At 41.8% G+C, this 19,934-nt stretch overlaps 1 protein-coding gene across 3 annotated transcripts in view; it reads right to left on the bottom strand.

The window, feature by feature from the left end:
* osbpl9 (oxysterol binding protein-like 9) overlaps positions 1-18,704 on the bottom strand; it is a 35,688-nt gene extending 16,984 nt beyond the window's left edge. For 2 of the 3 annotated variants that reach the window (XM_030050349.1, XM_030050348.1), the window contains exons 1-4: positions 18,554-18,704; positions 17,104-17,154; positions 13,432-13,510; positions 3,993-4,069 (exon numbers count right to left, since the gene is read on the bottom strand). In XM_030050349.1, coding sequence (XP_029906209.1) covers positions 3,993-4,069; positions 13,432-13,510; positions 17,104-17,154; positions 18,554-18,664 — 318 coding nt within the window. In that variant the 5' untranslated portion in view covers positions 18,665-18,704. Of the gene's footprint in view, positions 1-2,203; positions 2,783-3,992; positions 4,070-13,431; positions 13,511-17,103; positions 17,155-18,553 lie in introns of those variants that run through there. The other variant, XM_030050350.1, reaches the window with a different exon arrangement.
* Between the last annotated feature and the right edge of the window lie 1,230 nt (positions 18,705-19,934).

Below are 19,934 nucleotides of genomic sequence, written 5' to 3' on the forward strand. Positions count from 1 at the left end.
ATGGTGCGTCCCGAGGAGGAGGGGGCCTTTCTCGTTGCTGAAGTGGATCTCACAGGGATGTGAAGAAAAGCCATTAACAACTGAAGAACATAAGCAGCCAACCAGTAACAGTCTGACTAAAGTTTGAAATGTAAAAAACATTACGGCTTTTTCTAAGAGCAAAATGTGACTTGGCCCACCAAGCATGAAGCCTGCAATAACTGCCAAAACTTCCTCAAAGGATCAAAGGTTCACGGGGCTTTCACAGTCAGTGTAAATGCAGTGTATAGCTGGCCACGTGGGTGCCTGAGTACAAATCAAGTAAACAAACAGAATAGATATGAGTGTCTTCCTCTGTGGGTGTGTGCATGCATGTGTGAACATGGAGAGAGCTGCATAGATTAAAGTTAATACTGAACAAACTCCAGATGATCCGGTAGCTCAGTTTGGCCTACTCCAGCCTATCCCATCGGAGGGCAAAGACAAGGTTTAATAAAATGAATAAAAATAGCACTTGCTGTAGATTCCTATGTCATCAGTCCTTTTCCACACAGGGACATGCAAAGTCATTGTAACACCAGTAGGAGTGGGAATTGATATGATTTTATTGATGCCAATGCCACTATCAATTCTGCTTATCAGTCTGATTCCTTACTGATTCTTGATCAATCCTCTGTGTCTAAAAAAATAGTTTTACTATTACTGAGCCTGAACACAGTGTGGAAACAGAGTAGAAAACAGGCATGCATGTGACTCAGGTGTGCAAGACCTCCACTGTTTAACTGCCAGTTTAACTTGGAAATGGTTCTTGATTCCCATCAGTACATCTAAAATGGATGAAGTGAGAATATTTGTACAGCAATTTATGTTAATTTTTATTTAGGTTCTTTTAGTCAAAGAAAAAAATCTGCCAAGCCTGTTTGTGTGGAGTGAATGTTATTACAACATAGGATATTTAGCGTTTTGCTAAACCACTGGCAGTGGCACTTGTGTGTAAGTGTCAAATATATGACATCCCTGGAATTTAAGCCCAAGTTGCCTATAGAGATGTTTCAGCATATTGCTGGTGTTTTCACGCTCACAGATATTACAACTAGTGCTGTTGTCAACTTTCTTTGTGAAATAAAGCCAAGCTCTTGTCACTTTGACACTGGCATGACTCTTTATTGTTGTAAGTTTCCAGCAGCGTAAAGTTTGACGTCATGTTTTGCAATGCACAGCTGTCAGCAAAAAACATGCCAGCATCGATAAAAGCAAATGATCCACTTGGAGGCATGTGATTCCGATCGATTGGATAATTTTGGATCATTTGGAACTAGTTCTCAAGTGGAATTCCCATCCTAAACACAGGGAAGCTACATCCAAAGGATTAGTTTTGGCCTGTCATTAGCAGCGCAGATTACTCGTAACATGACAGGTTCTCATACTAGCTTGAACACCTAGATTACGCTGCAAAAACACTTCAGTTTTATCAGGAAAGTGCTGCACTGTCACTGTTAGACCATAACAAGTTGAATATATAATGACCACCATGACAATGAAAAAATGGTACTGGCAAACATTGTTACTTGAAGCTGCTCACACAAGACTTCTACTTATGTAATACCACAGTGTTCCCGAATTCCTGCTACACAACTGGTCAGCTTAGCCTTTGGGATTAAGACAAACTACAATTAAGTGGACCCCAAAGCCACAGCAGGATAACACAACAAAAAACACAAGAAGAGTAAAGAAAGAGCCCTCATTATTATGTAGCAAACAATGTCTCTGTTATGTCAACACACATAATGGAGGGGAAGTATTTTTCAGCATGACCAGATAAGCTTGGAAACAGAGAGTCAGAGGCAGGTGGCTGGTTCAGAAACAGCCACAGCTTCACTTCTTCACTGTTCCTGAAATATCCTGAGCCGAAGAACATACTCTTGTCTGCACCTCCACTCCTACTCATCCCCGAAAGGAACGCTGTGAACTCGTGTGTGACCAGGGGCATAGCGGCGATTCTAAGAACAGCCTGCAAAGTCTCACACACAAACGCTCACACACCCACCCCAGAGCTTACAAACAACAGTGCCCTCCCACAGACCCCTCCACCCCCCCGTTTCTATTTGTCTTTCCACATGGTGTGACCCAGTTTACAACGCTGCTGCCCCAGCAGCGCACTGCAGCCGTTAAATTCCCCTTGCTGTGGTGCAGTGGTGAGTGTGTGTGTATGTCTTTTACTTACTGGATGCCTTGCTCCAATGGACATGCCTCAGCAAGCCCTGACCAGCTCTCTCCCGCCAGGCCAAGTCACTGGCCTGACACGGGATCTTTCCTCTTGCCTCTGCTTTTCCCTCCCTACAGAAGCAAACCTCCTGCTCTCTGTCACTGGTGAACTGAATGTTCTCTCTCCCTCCTCCACCCTACAAAAACAGAAAACAGCTCCCTCCTCTTGCTCTCTCTAGAGTCTGCCCTTAAAAACCACAGCGGCCTTCAGACTAAAGGCTAGCATGTCTGTCTGGCTACAGAGTATCCTTCAGCAGCGCTATCAGCTGAGCGTTGGTATGAAAGCAGACGGAGCTGAGTTAATCCTGGACCCTCCCCTGGCAGGAAACACACACTTCCTCTCACGCAGGCAGAAGAGAAAGAAAAAAAAAGAAAAAAAAGCCAGCAGCAGCCAGTGCTGACAGGGACAAGAATTAACAACAGCTCTGATTGGCTGAAGCAGTAGGAGCAGATGTTTGGTGATCGAGCAAGCAGGTCTTCGATTGAATACTGCTGGGTCACATGATGCTATGACAGCAGCGTGCTAACAGTCTGTGTGTGTGTGTGTGTGTGTGTGTGTGTGTGTGTTTACGTATGCGCACTCATGTAATTTCAAGCAAGCAGGCACATGCAGCATTTCTGAAGGATTTGGCACAGAGAACGGGAAGGTATGGCGAAGAAAGAGGGAGGGATGTAGACTAAATAAAAATGTTTGTCATGGGGAAAAAGAGAAATAAGATAAACACAGAAGAAATGGAGGGAGGGGAGGGAGGGAGGCTCAATTTAGAGAATAGCAGCAGGACAGAAAGGAGGTTAGAGACAACAACTGGAGGGCAGGAGAGGCGGGCAAGAGAAATGCCTCAGACATGCTCACTTATCCATAACGGTAACACCCATAAAGCATATAAATACTAACAGCAAGGAAAGAAAACAATAGGCGTGTTACTGTTGTGAATAACAGTTGTAAATCAAGTGGGAAAAAACGGTGCTACATCAAGCAGACACCAAGTCTAACAGTGCTACCAACATCCTGTCTTTTTACTGTTCCTCAGTGGCCAAAGGGACACTCGTGTTACCAGATTCATTTCCTTTTATACTTAAATGACTCGTCACTGCCCTTTCCTTCACTGTGCTGAGTAATTACCGATTAAATCAGGCACACGGAAAAACACATAAACCACCAAAGAGGTGATAATGATGATGATGCAAAGTTCTCATCATTATCGTAGTCATAATGTCGTCATCATATGGCTGACTTCGTTTATATTTATGATGTACATGCAGCTAGCGCTTTTATTTTGGGATGAGTAAAAAAAAAAAAAAATCCAACAATAAATGGATGCATTCTCTGGCGAGAATTCAATACATCCACAGTCAAACTATTGCACATTAACATCTATTTGACAATGCACACAAGTACAGTATACGCTTAAGGTGTTGTACAGAATGAGCGTTTGAACAGGAAAATAGAAGGTAAACAGAAGCTGACACAGAAACTGACATAAAAAAAAACATGTGACTAAGTACACATCAATGTACCGAGAAACCTAAAAAAAAAAAATCATACAACTCAAAAACAAGTGAATAAAGTGATACTTCTCACTGTTAATCTGTTCCTCTACTCTGGTTCCTGAAAGCTGCAAAATTAGACACATCACACTGGATCGCTCATGTACACACACACACACACACACACACACACACACACACACACACACACACACACACACACACACACACACACACGATTACAGGATGTGTGTACTTGCCCTGAGCTGGAGGGTGTGACGGAGGATAGTTCCCTCTAAGGCGTGGATCCACTTCTCCCGCTCGTCTGCATCTCGGGCTGAGGGCAGAAGCACACAGACACACCCAGTGAGCCAGGTTGTCCCTGCGGACACCAGCATTACCCTTCTACAACATACTAACGCACACATGGCAAACTCAAGGCTCTCGGCTAGGGCAGAGCAATTACTCAAAATATTATTAAAATCGCAACATGGCCAAGTGTAATATCCAGATGGAAGGAGCTACATTTAAAAAAAAAAAAAAAAAAAGTGTGTCAAATGTGTGACAGACAGACCATTGTTAATAAAATAATATGGTGTTACAGAGACGCTAAGGCCTACAAATTTTATTTTCCAGATGTAACCAGATGTAAGAAAACATGTTTCTTTGAACAGACCCCAGAAAAAAAAAAACACAATCATGAAATTGTTCTTTCACTGAAAATGAAAATCATAATACAAAAATGACCATCCCTGCTAAAACAGTGAATCATGTTGCAATCACAATATCTCTAAATTAACTACAATGTGATTTTTTTTTTTTAAACCACATTGTTTAGCCCTATTTGCAGGCCAGATCAGGCCGGTGGCACAATTATATCCATTGTGCAAGATGACTTGATTTTCTATTAATACTGGCCCCATTCCATTTGTCCCACAACACGGATACTCCAAACCCAAACATGGACTGCAATGCCCAGCAGGTAGCTTGCATCAAGACAGTTTGGCTTTGGGCTAATGTCAAAACTCAGAGTGGACAGTGAAAATATAATGCGCGGGTACCTGTCTGCTTGCGATAGCGACAAACCTTTCTGTCATGTGGACCTTATGTGTGTATAATGGAAGAATATAAGCTTAGAAGATATTATGAGACAGTTATTGTTATGTATTGTATTTTTTTGTAATTATGGCCACACTGTATTTTGATGTTTGACTCTTGAAATACTTGGGCATATTTTGACCAAATTACCCATGTGGTTTAACATGAAAATATAATTTTTTTTTAGATTTTTTTTTTTTTTTTTTTGGCATTTCTGCTTTATTTGACAATCACAGTGGAGAGAGACGGGAAAGGTGGGGAGAGAGAGGGGATGACATGCAGCAAAGGGCCTAAGGTTGGATTTGAATCCAGGACACTGCGCTCAGGACTCAGCCTTGGTACAGTACTTATATTTTCATGTATGCCCCCATGAAAATATAAGTTTTACTCCTAGTTGGATATGTGTTCCAGTGATGTGAATGTATGAGTAAAATATGTATGACTGTGGATTTCTCTTCAACAAAATATAAAGTGGTTGTGCTTTTTTAATACAGCCACTTTAGTGACTGAGTTTGACACCTATACCAATGGCACAAGAACAAAACTGGAATGACACTGAAGGTCCAGCAGATACAGAACATGTGTATTCACTGAGACATCACAGTTTGTTTCTAAGCAACTGAGATACTACCTAAATTGCATACATACATTACTGTATGTACGCAATTTCATGAGTAAGAAGAGTGATTCATTTAACTGTCTGCTTGGGTCAACCCTCCTGTGCCGCTGGCTGTTCTGACTTGTGATCCGGCACATGTTTGAGCAAGAGCAGAACTGCACCCTAAAATGAGCAACACACATAAAGAACAAATTTCCTTGTTTTGTGATTACTATACAAATATTCATTGGGGTAAACAGGTTTAAAAAAAAAAAAGCCCTTTGGGCAGTTGTGGCTGGCTGCCCTGGTTCCTAACCTGAAGCCTGCAGGGTTTGTGTGTGTTGCAGAACAAAGGAAGTAAAGGCTGAGCTGGGCTGCACCTCAGAGCAAAGTCAGAGAGCAAATACAGGCTGCCACTGACATTAAACAGTGACCAGACTACCACAGACCCTCGACACAAACAGCACACATACAGCACACACAAACACTGCACATGCAGCACACACACTTAACCCCCCACACACATATACAGATGCTGGGTGATATGGGTGAAAAATTAAATCTAATTTTCTTTTTCTCACAATTTTACAATCTAGATTTTTCTTGTTTTTCACTTACTACTATTTCTGGCTGATGGGAATCTTGGCTGGCATGAACATGTGATTTGCACATGCATTTCTGGGCATGCACGTTCTATGTGAGCATGCACATTCGCATGTGATGACTGAACTGAGTCTTGTTTAACAGAGCACACAGAGGCTGTTTTAACGTTTTAACATACAAAGCAAAAATTGCGATTTTACAATTCAGCTGTTTTTTGCACATAAACTCAAAGTCACTGATTTAACCAATTAATTGCCCAACCCTATCATACACACACAGAGAGTGCATGCAGATATGTCACAGTGTCGGAGGCATACAAAGATACAATATTTTGCCCAGTGGCATCAGACAGAATCACTTTGCTGAATTTTAAGCCACCCAGTCAGGTTGTAGCATGCTTGCACATGCCATAGACCTGCAGCACAGTGCCAACTGTTTTTGCTCAACCTTGTAACCTCAGAAACTTAACTCATAATTATCTTCCTTGACAGAAATATGGCACCATACACATTTTAACTGCTATTTTGTGTATTGAATCAGGCACTTGATTGAGTGCCTGATTCTATACACAATCAAGATTAAATTTATAGTAATTATAACAAAGTGCAACAGTATTCAAATTACAAAACGGCATTTGCAGCATTATGCAAAATATACCAGCATGTGACATATTGCTTGCGTGCATTTTGGAGCCAGGTTTGAAGTTTTAAAGACGTCACTATTGATTTAATTTACATTTGCATGTTGCACCAAAGTGTTTGACACATAGTCAAAAAAGGAATAATAAAGGCAGTCTACAAAAAGGTATGTATAAGAAAAAGAAGCAAACAAAAAAAAAAAAAAAAAATGACCTCAATACTCCATGCTACTGAATTAGCTGGCTGTCTGTATCCTGTGTGAGTGTCATTTTTCACTGAGCTGGGAATACACAGTTATGGTAGATGAATGCTCGTGCTAGCAGAGAGACTGAGCAGCACTACAGCAGAAAAGCTTTTAAAGACATTAAAGGCAGCCGGGGTTCACGTCAATCCACTCAGACAGCACCTCACTATACTCTCACTATACCCACATGGATTCTCCAGGGAACAGATTTCTGAGGCTAATGTTGTTTAGGTCTATTCATCAAGGCGGAATATAGGTAGTAACAGGACCATTCAGCAACAACAAATAACATCACAAGGCTGCATCCAACTCAAAGACTAATCCATGTCCTCATCTATGGATCATGTGCATGGGTCATTCATTTTCCCGGGTAGGTGTGAGCAGCTAGACAGCTATGTCACATCTTCTCAGGATAAGTACTGTGCTTAACCAGCGTATAGGTCGGCCGTTCAGTTGGCCAGTCAGCCAGCCAACCAGCTAGTCACATGAGGCGACACACCTCGATTTGTGACAGCAGCCGTCATCTGATCTGACCACCAACAGGCCATCTGGAAAGACACCACAACAGCATTCAAGCAGTCTCCGAGTTTTTTTTCTTAGAAACTTCTCCTTCTCTAGTTAGAGCAATTAAAGGAGGATAACAAGAGATTGTTAAAGGATGAAACAAGACAAAATTTAAGACAATCTGAGCACAGGCTAATATATTCGGCGCGCTTAGTGAGTCTGAGTGCACACTTCCAGATGTTGCTGATGGAGGATACTGAGACTAGTAATCATATAGTAATCATGAAAAAAAAAGGATCTAGGAAAATCAGGAATGTGGTTTTAGGAAGCATTTGAGGCATCTGGAAGGCATCTTTCTCATTTGTTGTTTTCTAATTGGAAATGAGCTATTTCCTGCTTCTCGATCACATTTTTGGTGAATCTGTTTAAACTTAACAAGACACCTCTCTTTGTAGCAAAGCAAAGCACTACTGGCTGTTGCTGTGCAGCTGTTATCCAATATAACAGAGGCAGAAAGAGACAAAAGTCTAGAAGTCATTAAGATATAGTTTATTCCTCTGTAACTGGCCTTAACAATGCACTCTGGAGCTTTATGATGCAGTTTCAACCCCGTAATACTGTAACATGGTCTCACAGCCCAGTCTGACAGTAGCGTCCTAACGGGGGAAGGTACACTGACTAACCCTATTAGGTTGTAATGCTTCCCCTCTACTTAAGGAAAGGAAAGCAGAGAGGCACAGCAGGGCCATTAGGAGAGCAGACACTCACATAAGGTAACTCACACCAATAAACTCCAACCTATCCGCCCACACACACCTCATTACATACAGACCCAGAGTACTGCAGGACGACCCACAGACATACAGAGCTCAAACAGAAACTGGATTCAATGCAAACTTCTTGTCATCTACACACGGGAAATAGCAGAAAATCTGAATACTGACACTAAATGAAAACTGTTTCCACAACAATACATTTCCATGTATATATATATAAAAAGTAACTTGCAAAGCCATTTACAGTCAGCCTCAAGTTGCTGTGCTTTGGTGCTCTTTGGGACAAAAGGAACACCAGATAAACAAATTTGGTCCTGCTAATGGATTTTTATTTTAATTTAATCTTTGGTTTTTAATCACAAAAACAACCACAATCCTCAATGACACCTTATTATGACTATGTCCCTAGATGGCAAATCTGAAAAGATTTGCATAAAAAATTGATGTTATCACATTACCACATATTTACAGTTTCCACATTCACAAATTCAAACTTCAACCTGATGGTGGTGCTAAAGGAAAAGTCCTGGGGTTGCAAAAATCAATAGGGTTCTTCCTCTTGTAGTCATGAAGGTGAATAGCAACTTTGAAAAGATTAAAAGTTAGGATCTGCAGTGGTGGACACAGCAGTAGTCAGAGCAAATCCATAATATCCCTGACTCATAAGTTCAGGAATAAAACTTTTAGTTTGGCAGGTGACCAACCAAACTTCTTTCAGTGGCCAGCTGCCTATTTGTGCCTCCAGATACTCTTCAGTCCCAAATTTGCATGTTCCTTACTGTACTGGAAATCACCTTGGTTAACCTTAATGTCAAACTCAAGTGCTTTTCTAATAAGCAATCTTGTAGGTGAAGTATGGAAATATTTGCTATGTTGAGTCCTTTACATTAGACTAATACCAGACCAATAACAGACTATCTCCCCTGATTCTTAATAACACTGATTTGACTGTTTCAAGAAAAAATATAGTGCTGTTTTGCAGAATAACATATATAACGTATACAACCTTTGTTGCTTTCATCTACAAAATTTCAATAAATAATTACCGCTGTCGTTTTGTTTCTACTGTGGGGCAAAACTACAGCCCTAAAAGACATAAACAATCTGTACTCATTTGTTGTCATCTGGGTTTCTGGAAACCAAATGACAGACAATGATCCACTTTAACAAAACTAAAAGGTTTTCATGTTCAAACTCATGAGAAACATTTTCCCCTTAACCTTGAGTCAGTCCACTGTTTTTCACTTTGCTCACTGCTACAATTTTTCCAGAGATTGTTTCCATTAAGTTGCTCTGCCTACTTCTCCATCTTAACTTTCATTTCAGACACACAGGTGCACACTGGACATTCACAGGTTGGTCACATGTAATGAAAGCACTTAATAAACCACACTGGGACTTTCAGAAGAACTGAAACCATAGCAAACACTTCAATATGTTTCCAGCAGTGGAAAAATAAAATCGCTATTTATGATTATCTGTGACAAATTGTGAAGGTCTACGCTAATGTATTTATGGAAAGGAGCTTTTGACAGGGTCAAATTGGCAGCAGACAGGAAGTGACACCACAGAAAAACATGTACAAGTATGCACTGCATACACAACACAACCACACACACACACACACACACACACACACACACACACACACACACAGATACCTTCCCTATCCTGACAAACACACTTGTACAGATAAGCAGAACGAGCTAACAGCACCTCCATGCATATGACTCCATCTCCCATCTCAGTGGTCAGGGTATCCATCACACACACATTTCCTTGCACAATGCTCTGTCTCTTCCCACACTGCAGCTGCTGCTCCTTTATCCCAAAGGACCCTGTGAATTATTTATTCTTCCCCTCTTCCTCCTCCCGCCATCATCAGACAAACGAATGGAGCATTCTAGTACATGAACAGTGTGTTTGTGTATTCCATACTATGAAGTGATACCCAAATTTGGTGGCAAACACAAGTATCATTGCAAGATGACATATTCTGGTACATGCATAGGAGGTTATGAGGTAATATGTGATCTTGTGATTCAGTGCAGTGGTACCCGTCTCGGTGGGAAGACTGGGCATCTTTTCAGAACAGTATTCTTTTTTTACATTGCTCTAAATAAGCTCCATCTAACTGTGAAAAATGTCGAATGAATAGTGTGAGTCTTCCCTTGAGGACTGTATGACACTAGATATTGTCAGCAGTACAACCAATAATATCTCAATCAATTTTGCATCGACTGCTTTGCATTGACTGATTGATCGTAAGTGCTGCATCAATAACTGAGGGGAAGCTTGTAATACAAAGGACTAGCTGCAGTCCTGAGGGAAAGGAGTGGTGGGAAAGGATGAGAGAGGAAAAAAGGGAAGAGACAGGGCAGTGCAGGTGAAACAGGGGTGAAGAAGAAAGAAAGAGCAAGAAGGGTTCTCTCATCGGGGTCTTACGCTCCAGGCAGGGCTAGAGGGCCTGACAGATAGGGAGGAGAGGGAGATGAGAGATTGATAACTACTGTAAAAGAGGAGCAGAGAAGAGGCGGAGAGTGAGAGCAGAGAGGGTAAGAGGGGAAGCAAAATGGCTCTCAGGCTACTCTGATGCACCGCCGGGGGAGCTGGGCTGATAAATAATGGATGCTTCTCTAAATAGAAAGACAGTACAGTACAGAGCTGCACTCCAGCCTTACTCGGTGGCCAGCCAGTCCCAAAGTGTACTTCGCCCCATGAGATGGTGACAGGGTGACCTAGTGGTGAGAGAGACCGGCCCCTCACAGTAAGTCTTGTGGCTTCGTATACGTCCATGTGTCCTAGCAAACTGTCCTTGAAAGACACTGAATCCCAGCCTGCTCAGCCAGTGTGAGTGACTCTGAATAAGAACATGAGCAAAATGTCCCATCCTTAAACCATTCACCTTAACATAACTCCTGCAATCCTCTGCTCAAAGTGCACCCCCTACTGCACACACACACACTGTAAGCCATTTGGAGGATGCTTCTTACTCCAGGGTACCTTATAGTACTACGGCTGCATTTCATTTCATTTGATTTTTTTTTTTTTTTTTTTTTTTACTATTCTCCATGGAAATCTAGTCCCTATCCCTGGCAGTCATGCTCTACTGGTCTCACACTGGGTCAATACCTTACCCCTGCACCAGCCTGTACGGAACGGCATTTGTGTGTATGTCTGCACACACAGACAGAAACGCAGCAACTAAACTGTGAATGTGGGAAGCTTAAATGCGTAACATCCGCAGGCAAGGATCATTTACAGCAACACAGAAATCTCATCTCTCTGACATCCGGTGCATCTCTTCATATCTACACTAACATCTGATGTATCCAGTGTCCCATGCACAGGATGCATTTAGTGCTTCTCTGCCTGCCCCTCGAATACAAGTGACAGCACACCAGCCCTTTGGGTATCTGGACAAACATATGTCTTAAAACAGAAGTGAAAACAGAATGACGATCCCCTTGCCTCCTGTCAAACTCTGAATTCATGAAAGCAGAGCATCATTAACATACAGTGCTGATATTCTCCTGTCCTGTCAGAAATGCATTTTTCATGTTAACTGAGATGAGACAGACCGTACATAACTGAGGGAATGCACCTTAAACTCATGGAACAGTAGAGCTGAAACAGAGCACACAGATTTACTGTAGCATAGAAAGTTCCAGAATAAATTAAGAATGTGACCTTTGAAATGGCAACATCATTCACAGGCAACAAACAGAATGAGACAATGTGCATACAATTATCCCTGTGCATGCCTGGAAAGGACTGACTGTTCAGATTAATGTATGGCAAAACTAGCAAAATGCTGTCAAGCTATTTGCTAACAGCTTCAGTGAAAAACAAGGACAAACACCTTAACGATAAACATTTTTCCCCAATAACACCACCGAGCTGCCACAAACACTCAACTGACACTGGATACCATACGCACATCTCACTCTGTCACAACACCTTACAGCCAATGGCTACAAAACAGCCCATTTAGCAGCGCTCTGAACTGTCCTTGAACCTGAATAACAACCCGATACACCCCAGCAGTGAAGAAATACTCCGCCAAGCACATCCCAGAAGGCAAACAAACAACGCCTCACTTCCACCTTGTCCACCGTCCTGACTGTCTAACGCAGGACTGGCATGCACGCGGAGTGGGAGAAGTGCATTGTTTTCTCCTTACCCTTCCTCCTGTAGAACCACAGCATGCAGCTTCGGAACACAGACATGGGATAGGGCATGGAGGAGGTGAGAGGGGCGGGGGGCCCATGGACGGAGGCTGGTGACCGGGATGAGGTGGCAGTGAGAGGGTGCTGATAGTGGACGGAACGTGTGTAAGGTGGGGGTGGAGGGGGTGATGGAAACAAATGGACAGATGGAGGAATAGAGGTGAAAGAAAAGTGGTGGAGGTTAGTTTAGGACCTGGCGGAGTGAAAGAGAGAAGGGGGTCCGCGGTGGACTGGACAGGTCCCTGTCAAAAAGGAGGTTTTTTTTGGGTGGGGGGGATTGTTGTGAGGGTTGGCGGGAAGGAGGCGTATGGGGTAGGGTGGGGTGGCAGCTCCCAGCAGAAGCCAATCCCGTCCCCTGTGGAGTGAGTGGTTGTCAGATAGTGAGCAGCGGCAGTATAGCAAGGAGCGAACGGCGGCAGCAAACAGAAGAGACAGCTCAGCTTCTAGCTCAGCAGTATTCCCTTTATTATTCCCAGAGGTTGAGCAGCAAAGGAACACAAGCAGCAATCTTCCTCATCAGCCACGGTCGGGAGGGGGAAAGAGTGGGGGGAAAAAAAAGAAGCCTCGTTTGCTTGTTCTGTTCCAGAGGAATCTCTCTTGCTTGCAGTGGAACAAATCGTATTTATCTACAGATTATCTGCAGAAATGTGTGTGTCAGTCCAATTGAGTCCCGCACAAAGCCACTAGGATGGAGGCACGCTGATGGTGACACAGACAGGTTCCAGAGGAAGAAAGAAAAAGCTCAGACATGCACAGCATGCCTTGACACTCTGCTATACGCCTATGTGCATGTGTTTCCTGGCATTAGGGCAGAACAATCCTCCTCCATCCTCTTTAAAAGGCAGGGAGGGGAAAAAGGAGTGTGTGCGAGTGTGTGTGTGAGAGAGAGAGAGAGAGAGAGAGCACGTGAGCCACAATGATGGATGCACAAGAAGACACAGGAAGGTGAGAGAATTATTACAGGAAAGTAAAAAAAAAAGAGCACAAACACTAGCGAGGGGCATCTCACCTTGAAAATGGAAAGTCTTCTGGTCCACAGTAATGGTGAATGTGCTGTCGTCCTCATCATCGATGCCGATCACAGCTCCCTGGGAAACCAGAGAGAGAGAGAGAGCGGGAAAGGGAGAGGGAGAAGATGAAAGGGGGAAAAAGGGAGCAGGCAGTCAGACAGAGGGACACGTCATGCTCTACTCTGCATTTCTCGCTTTCTATCTCTCTGCTCTCCACATGTTCCCTCACTCCCTGCCTTGGTCTCTCAGTGTCTGTCTGGTAAATTACCCTTGGTCTGTGCAACCACCTCACTCTCTCCCCTTCAAGAGCTCCATTTCCTCTTGCTTTGTTGCTTCACCATCTCTTTCTCACACAGTCTCACTCTCTCCCTCTCGCACACAAGTGCAGCCTTTTGGAACTCAGGAGAGGGGAAGGGAGGGGGAGGAGGTGGGATTTGGGAGAGGGAAGGAGGAGAAAAGCAAGGAAGGGTGGAGAGAAACAGGCACTGGGGACCAGCAGCTAGCAATGAACAGGAAAAAAGCACTGCAGAGCAATGGCTTACTAGGGTATTAGCACCTAGCAACTGAGGCATGGTTTGTGATTCAGACCTGTCTAATAAAGCCAACCTGTAAATAAATAAAATAACACCGAGATTATGTGGTAATCCTTGAATCCTGAATTGGAGCGATGACACTATGATCATGCCTTGAGCCATGCTATAAGATGAAAAAAATGCTTAAGGTACATTGCACAAGGCAATATTTGGATAAGTCTGAAATGGCTCATTTGACATGGCACCTGAATAAACCCGCCAACAAACAAAACAACAATTATAGCACTTAAATTACATATTTTAAACTCAAGGCCTGCAAATCGTGGGCCAGATCAGGCCTGTGGCATAATTATATCTGGCCTCCAATGTGATTTTTAATTTTCCAGGTTCTATATAGCCCACAACACTGATGCTACAATCCCCGACATGCACTCCAACATCCTGTGCTATGAACACGACAAAATAACTGTGACCCCACCCCCTCTTCTTCTTAATGAGCTCATCAGCAGCCCAGTGGGATTGCTTGCATCAAAACCGTTATTAGCTAGTTAGCTCGCTAACAAGCAGGCCAAAAGCAATGCCAAAATGAAAAGTGGACAGTAAAAAGAGGTGTTTTCAAGACAGGTTGGATGTCGAGGATGTGTCTGCTTGCGATAACAAGAAACCTGCCTGTTTCATATATGGAGCTGATGTGGGCATGATGAAAGAACATAACCTCAGAAGACATTATGAGACAGTTACTGTTATTGTAATTTCAACAACATGGCTCCATTTTGATGTGTGACTTTTGAAATACTTTGGCATATTTTGGCCAAATTACTCATGTGGTTTAACATGAAATATTAGTTTGATTTCTAGTTGTAGCTGTTTTTGCATGCCAGTGTTTATGAGCAAAATATCAGTGTCTGTTTATTTTTGATTCCACATTACAGGATTGAGGGTTGGCTTGCAGATACAATATGGCAGGAAAAAGGACTGGTGCAATAGACTCTTTCCACTCTAATAAGCTTGGATGTGGATATTCTTGCTTTGTTTTATAAAAAGACAATTTTGTGGAGGAATGTTCATACTTGTGTATGAATTATTTTTATACAGGACATATTCTGATCAAAAGAATGATAACTTTGGTTCAAAAGCATTTGATAAATATAGAGCATGTATGGCCCTCACAATCTTTTAATACAGACCCTTGAATGATGAGTTTGACACCATTGACTTAAATGATGTAGCTAAGGAATGCACTGTTATCTGGAAAAAAATGCATTCACCCCACACAATTGCAATTGTTTGTTTTCCTGTAATGTGTTTTACACATTACAGGAAGCTGCATATTTTCTCCATGGAGGGAAAAGTATTTTGGACAACTTCATATATCATGTATGTGCTCGCGGGATTAAATAACCAAAACAGACAAATAATGCAATGAGAAATATCACCTCCTTGATTTCATACTTCATTGTATGAGAAATAAAAAATTAGCCAGGTAGACTTGGAAGTACCTGCAAAAATAGTGAGTGTTCTCTCACTCATTTACTTGATATGAGAAACAGTTGTCATGTGGCTGGCAGAGGTTGGCAGGAACAGGCTCTGGCATGGGAATGCTGCTCTAGATTCAGAATAACTGCCAAGGGCCTAAAGGTTAACAATGTGCTGTGCAAAGATGGGAATTTGGATGAGGAAGACACAAAAAACTAGATGACTACAGTGTAACAGTACAAGAGTGTTCAGGAAAACACAAAGAGAGGCTGAAAAAACACACAAGCTAAAAGTGGACAGCAAAAAGACCAAGGTCACACAGAGATTTCCAAAGAACACCAAAAACAAAAATAGCAAAAACAAGGTTGAGACATATCAGGAGCTGTACGGCTTTCCAGTGGCTAAAGAGGTAAAGAGGGCAATTCCTTTAACACACACACACACACACACACACACACACACTTTGGTTTGTGTTCACAAATTAACTACTTACTACATGCGATAATGTCATCTAAATCCGTCCATACCCAGCCAACATTAACATGTACATAACATGACAAGCAAAGATAGAGCCCTTTGTTATGATTTTATAAATACATAACAGATTTTTACTGCTCAATCACTCACCCATCTCCTTGAACGCTCCACACACTTCCATTCGATCTAAATAGTTTAGCGAGGCAGAAAGCAGAGGTGTCAAATCTGCAAATGCCTCCAAGTAAACTCAGCTGCAGCCTGGGCTTCAGCATTGGGGCACATGATACACTCCTCATACCACCTGCATAGGTGTGGTCAAGAAACAAATGATGTCCACACTCGGCTGTGTCATGCTGGCCTACCTTTAGCCGGAGTCCTCTAATGGTGTCTCCAAATACTCAATCACATGTCCTTGTCTCTTTACAGGATAAACATAAAGATGCGGGGCTATTTTCTTTTTAGGAGAGGATAGTTGATTCCTTCACTAAAACTGTAGACAGTCCTTTGTTCTCATGGGGTTCAGAAGTTATGGCAATGTGAAATCATGAGTAGTTTAAAAAAAAAAAAAAAAAAAATCTGACTATCAAGGTGCCATAATTCATTTAAAAAAAATCATTCTGCATGTAAAGTAAGTTTTTCTTTCTCTTTTTAGCCACTACCCATCCCTTCCCCTCAACTGTGTAAGTAATAAAACATATAGTAGTGTGATTGCTGCCATCTACTGGCCATATATTAATACTGAAACCCACAAATATTTCCGGAATACATAAAAAGTGGAGCAATATGGTTTGGAAAATGGCTGCGGGCAAATCTTCAGATCCGATGAAATAGGCCAACAAATCAGGCAACAAGCATCGCTATTATTGTCATACATACCTGAAGCACTCAGCACAAAAAGTCTCTAGTAATTCATTCTTTCACTTTGATCAGATAGATTTAAACTGATCCATATTACTTAATGTGCAACACCAGATTTTTTGGCCAAACACTGTGTTTGGCTAAGCTTGCCTTCTCCATCAGAGATCAGACACAGGATATGTCACACAGTACATGACATTAATATGCCTTCAAACTATACCAAATACTTGAGAAAGCAGGCCTGTAGTTCAGTCTTGTAATATCTACAGGAGTGCCAGAGAGAAATATGTATAGATGTCTGGATAAGCCCCAACCTGCATATCTTACCCTGAGACGAACACAGCCTCTTCTGGATCCTCGCATCATCTTGTCCTTGGACTGCAAGACAAAACAGACAAAATCAAGGTTAAAATACAATATATTGGAGATGCTTAACCATCTCTGAGTATGAGCTGGATACATTTGAGAGATATATTCCAAAAAATGAGAAAAACACAAATCACATGTACGTGCAATCAAAAAACGTTTTTGTTGTTAGAAAAATTAAAAACCAAACGCACAAAAAATAGTTGAGGTGAGATGGTTATTTAGATTTAGGGTCACCAGAAACAAATAAACAAACAAACAAACAAACAAACAAACTCCCTTGTCCCTTATCTCTCCTGTTCTGCATGAGATCATCACCATCAGTGTGCAATTTAAGCCAACTATACTATAGTCTCCAATTTCATCTTCTTTATTCTATTTACATGTAACAATTTAAAAATGCCAGTCGTAGACTAATAGCAAAAACATGAATGATAAAATTCATACTGCTGCTGAGGCACACTAAAAGCTATGATTTTAGCAAGGTGTGTTGGTAAGGCTGTCCTTCCCATCTACCTGGCATCTCAGAAGTATCTCGTACATCACACTGCCTGCTATTTCAGCTAATGCAGGTTAAAGGTGTTATCTAACCTAATGCATAAGTCAACCAGGGATCAGGCACAAGTCTACTACAAGTTAAAAGGTCCTCGTATGCAAAAGAGTTCACTTAAAATACATGTTAGCAACTACTTGCCGTGCCAAAGAGTGGCAAAGCCGGCGAAGGTGTGACCCCATGTTTAGTTTAGTTTTGACGGGTCAAACACTCAGGAAAGAGAGGAGTGAAGCGCGTCGCTCAAGTCAGCTACCTCACTGCTAGTAAGCTTTCTTGAACAGCTGATCCGTACTGATGGTAGGCTATAAATCGGTGGCCAGTTTCTCACTGCCCTGCCACTTGTCAAGCAACAAACTGGCAACCAGTGTCTCCTCCCGTGTTGTCATGTTTGCTCGCTAGCTAACAAACCAGCGAGCTCACATTCACACTCCAGTTTTGGAGTCCTCGGGACACATAAGACCCTCCAATGTACAAAATGAGGTGTTATTATACAGTACATACTCCAGGCTTTAGCGACAAATACGGCACAACATTTGTAACACATAGGTCGAGAAGTCTCTGACAGTGTTGCTGCTAAGGTTTTTTGCTATTAGCTTGGCTAGCTAGATTACTCTGGAATGTTGACTCCAGGAAGTGGAGACCATACTGCCACAGGATTGGCCAGTTGGTCGTCCGGCTTCGCTAGGATTGGTCAACGAGAGGTCTGTCGCCTGAAAATCCCGCCTCTTCGAGCCAGCTGAGACTCCCAACTCCTGACAAAAAACTAGGCCCTTACCCCATTTGACAACCACTGGCAACTTCTGTAGCTTCTCCTGAGATTATCACTATAGCGAGTACCAAACATTAAAAACTGCATACCGTGTAGTACGACAGTAAGCCCGCGTTGTAGTCCAAAACAAACCAGCGGTACTGCCAGCCTTTCATGACGTTAGTCCACTTGCTGAGCGGCCCCTCCATGATGGACGCCATCTTTACAACAGCACGGCCGGGGAGGAGTCGGCTGTGGTGCGGCCGGCGTCACGGCCGGGGGGCGAGGCTGTTATACACACCACACACACTACAGCACACACTACAGCACACACTCACTGTGACTCACACCGTCCGCCACAGAACACTACAGACAACTGATGTAGAAATAAAAGTAGACTATAGAAAAAAACAAGAACACTGAGTGAAACTATGTTGTGTGCTTACAAAAATAACTACAATAAAATAAATTAAAATATACAGAAAATGACTTTAGCTTTAATCTTAGTCAGTTTGGTCAAATGTGTCAACACATGATGTGGAGGTGTTGGTGCTGATGTTTATTACTGAGACTGGAAATCAGCTGCCCTCACTAAACTTGTTGAATCTTACCCCTGACAAATACACCCCATATTATCATAAAAACAAAAATAAAACTAATATTAAAACTAAACTAAAACGAACCATTTTAGACAATAAAACTAAACTGAAATGAACAAACCCACTCCGGAAACTGACTTAAACTAAAATTAATTGAAAACAAAAATTCAAAACGAAATAAATATAAACACTAATGAGAAATACAAAACTATAACTATACTGTAATGCTCTAATAACTCTGATATAGAAACAACACTTGGTGAAGGCAGTTGACTCACAGTCATTTAGATGTCACAGTCTCAATAATAGCTAACAACTAAAGCTAAAGACATTTTCTATAGATCTTTATTTTATTTTAGTTAGATTTGTAACTACACATCATTTCAGTTAGTGTTCATTATTTTCTAAAATCTAGTTTTTATTGTTTCAGGTGACAAAAATGCTTTTTTTCACACCTAGTTTTAGTTTTTAGCTGAGTTTTAGTTAACTATAACAGCCTTGAATTAGACACTCTTGTTTCCCTCACATTCCCGTCAAGATGCAATGTAGTTCAACATAAAACGCCTCAGTAATTGTAGTGCAGTCCACTGAAACAGGCCAGCAGATAAATAATTAATCAAAAACTCCACAGTATTCATCAATATCTTTATTATTTACAATAGGTTTAACACTGATAAGGAGAACTTCACAGTAATATAACATATGTGAGCTTTAAATTAAAAAAAAAAAAAAACACACAAAATATATATTTTGTACAATAAAAAAGTTAATATGTTAACATCTCTGCCATTTTCATCCCTGTTTAGATTCACATATTCCTTTATGTTGTGTTTCGGTTCTCATTGCACTCGTACAACTGAAGAAGTGGCCTTTGGTATAATGATGTGTACAA

This window comes from Myripristis murdjan, chromosome 4 (assembly GCF_902150065.1).
Source record: "Myripristis murdjan chromosome 4, fMyrMur1.1, whole genome shotgun sequence".
Lineage (NCBI taxonomy): Eukaryota > Metazoa > Chordata > Actinopteri > Holocentriformes > Holocentridae > Myripristis > Myripristis murdjan.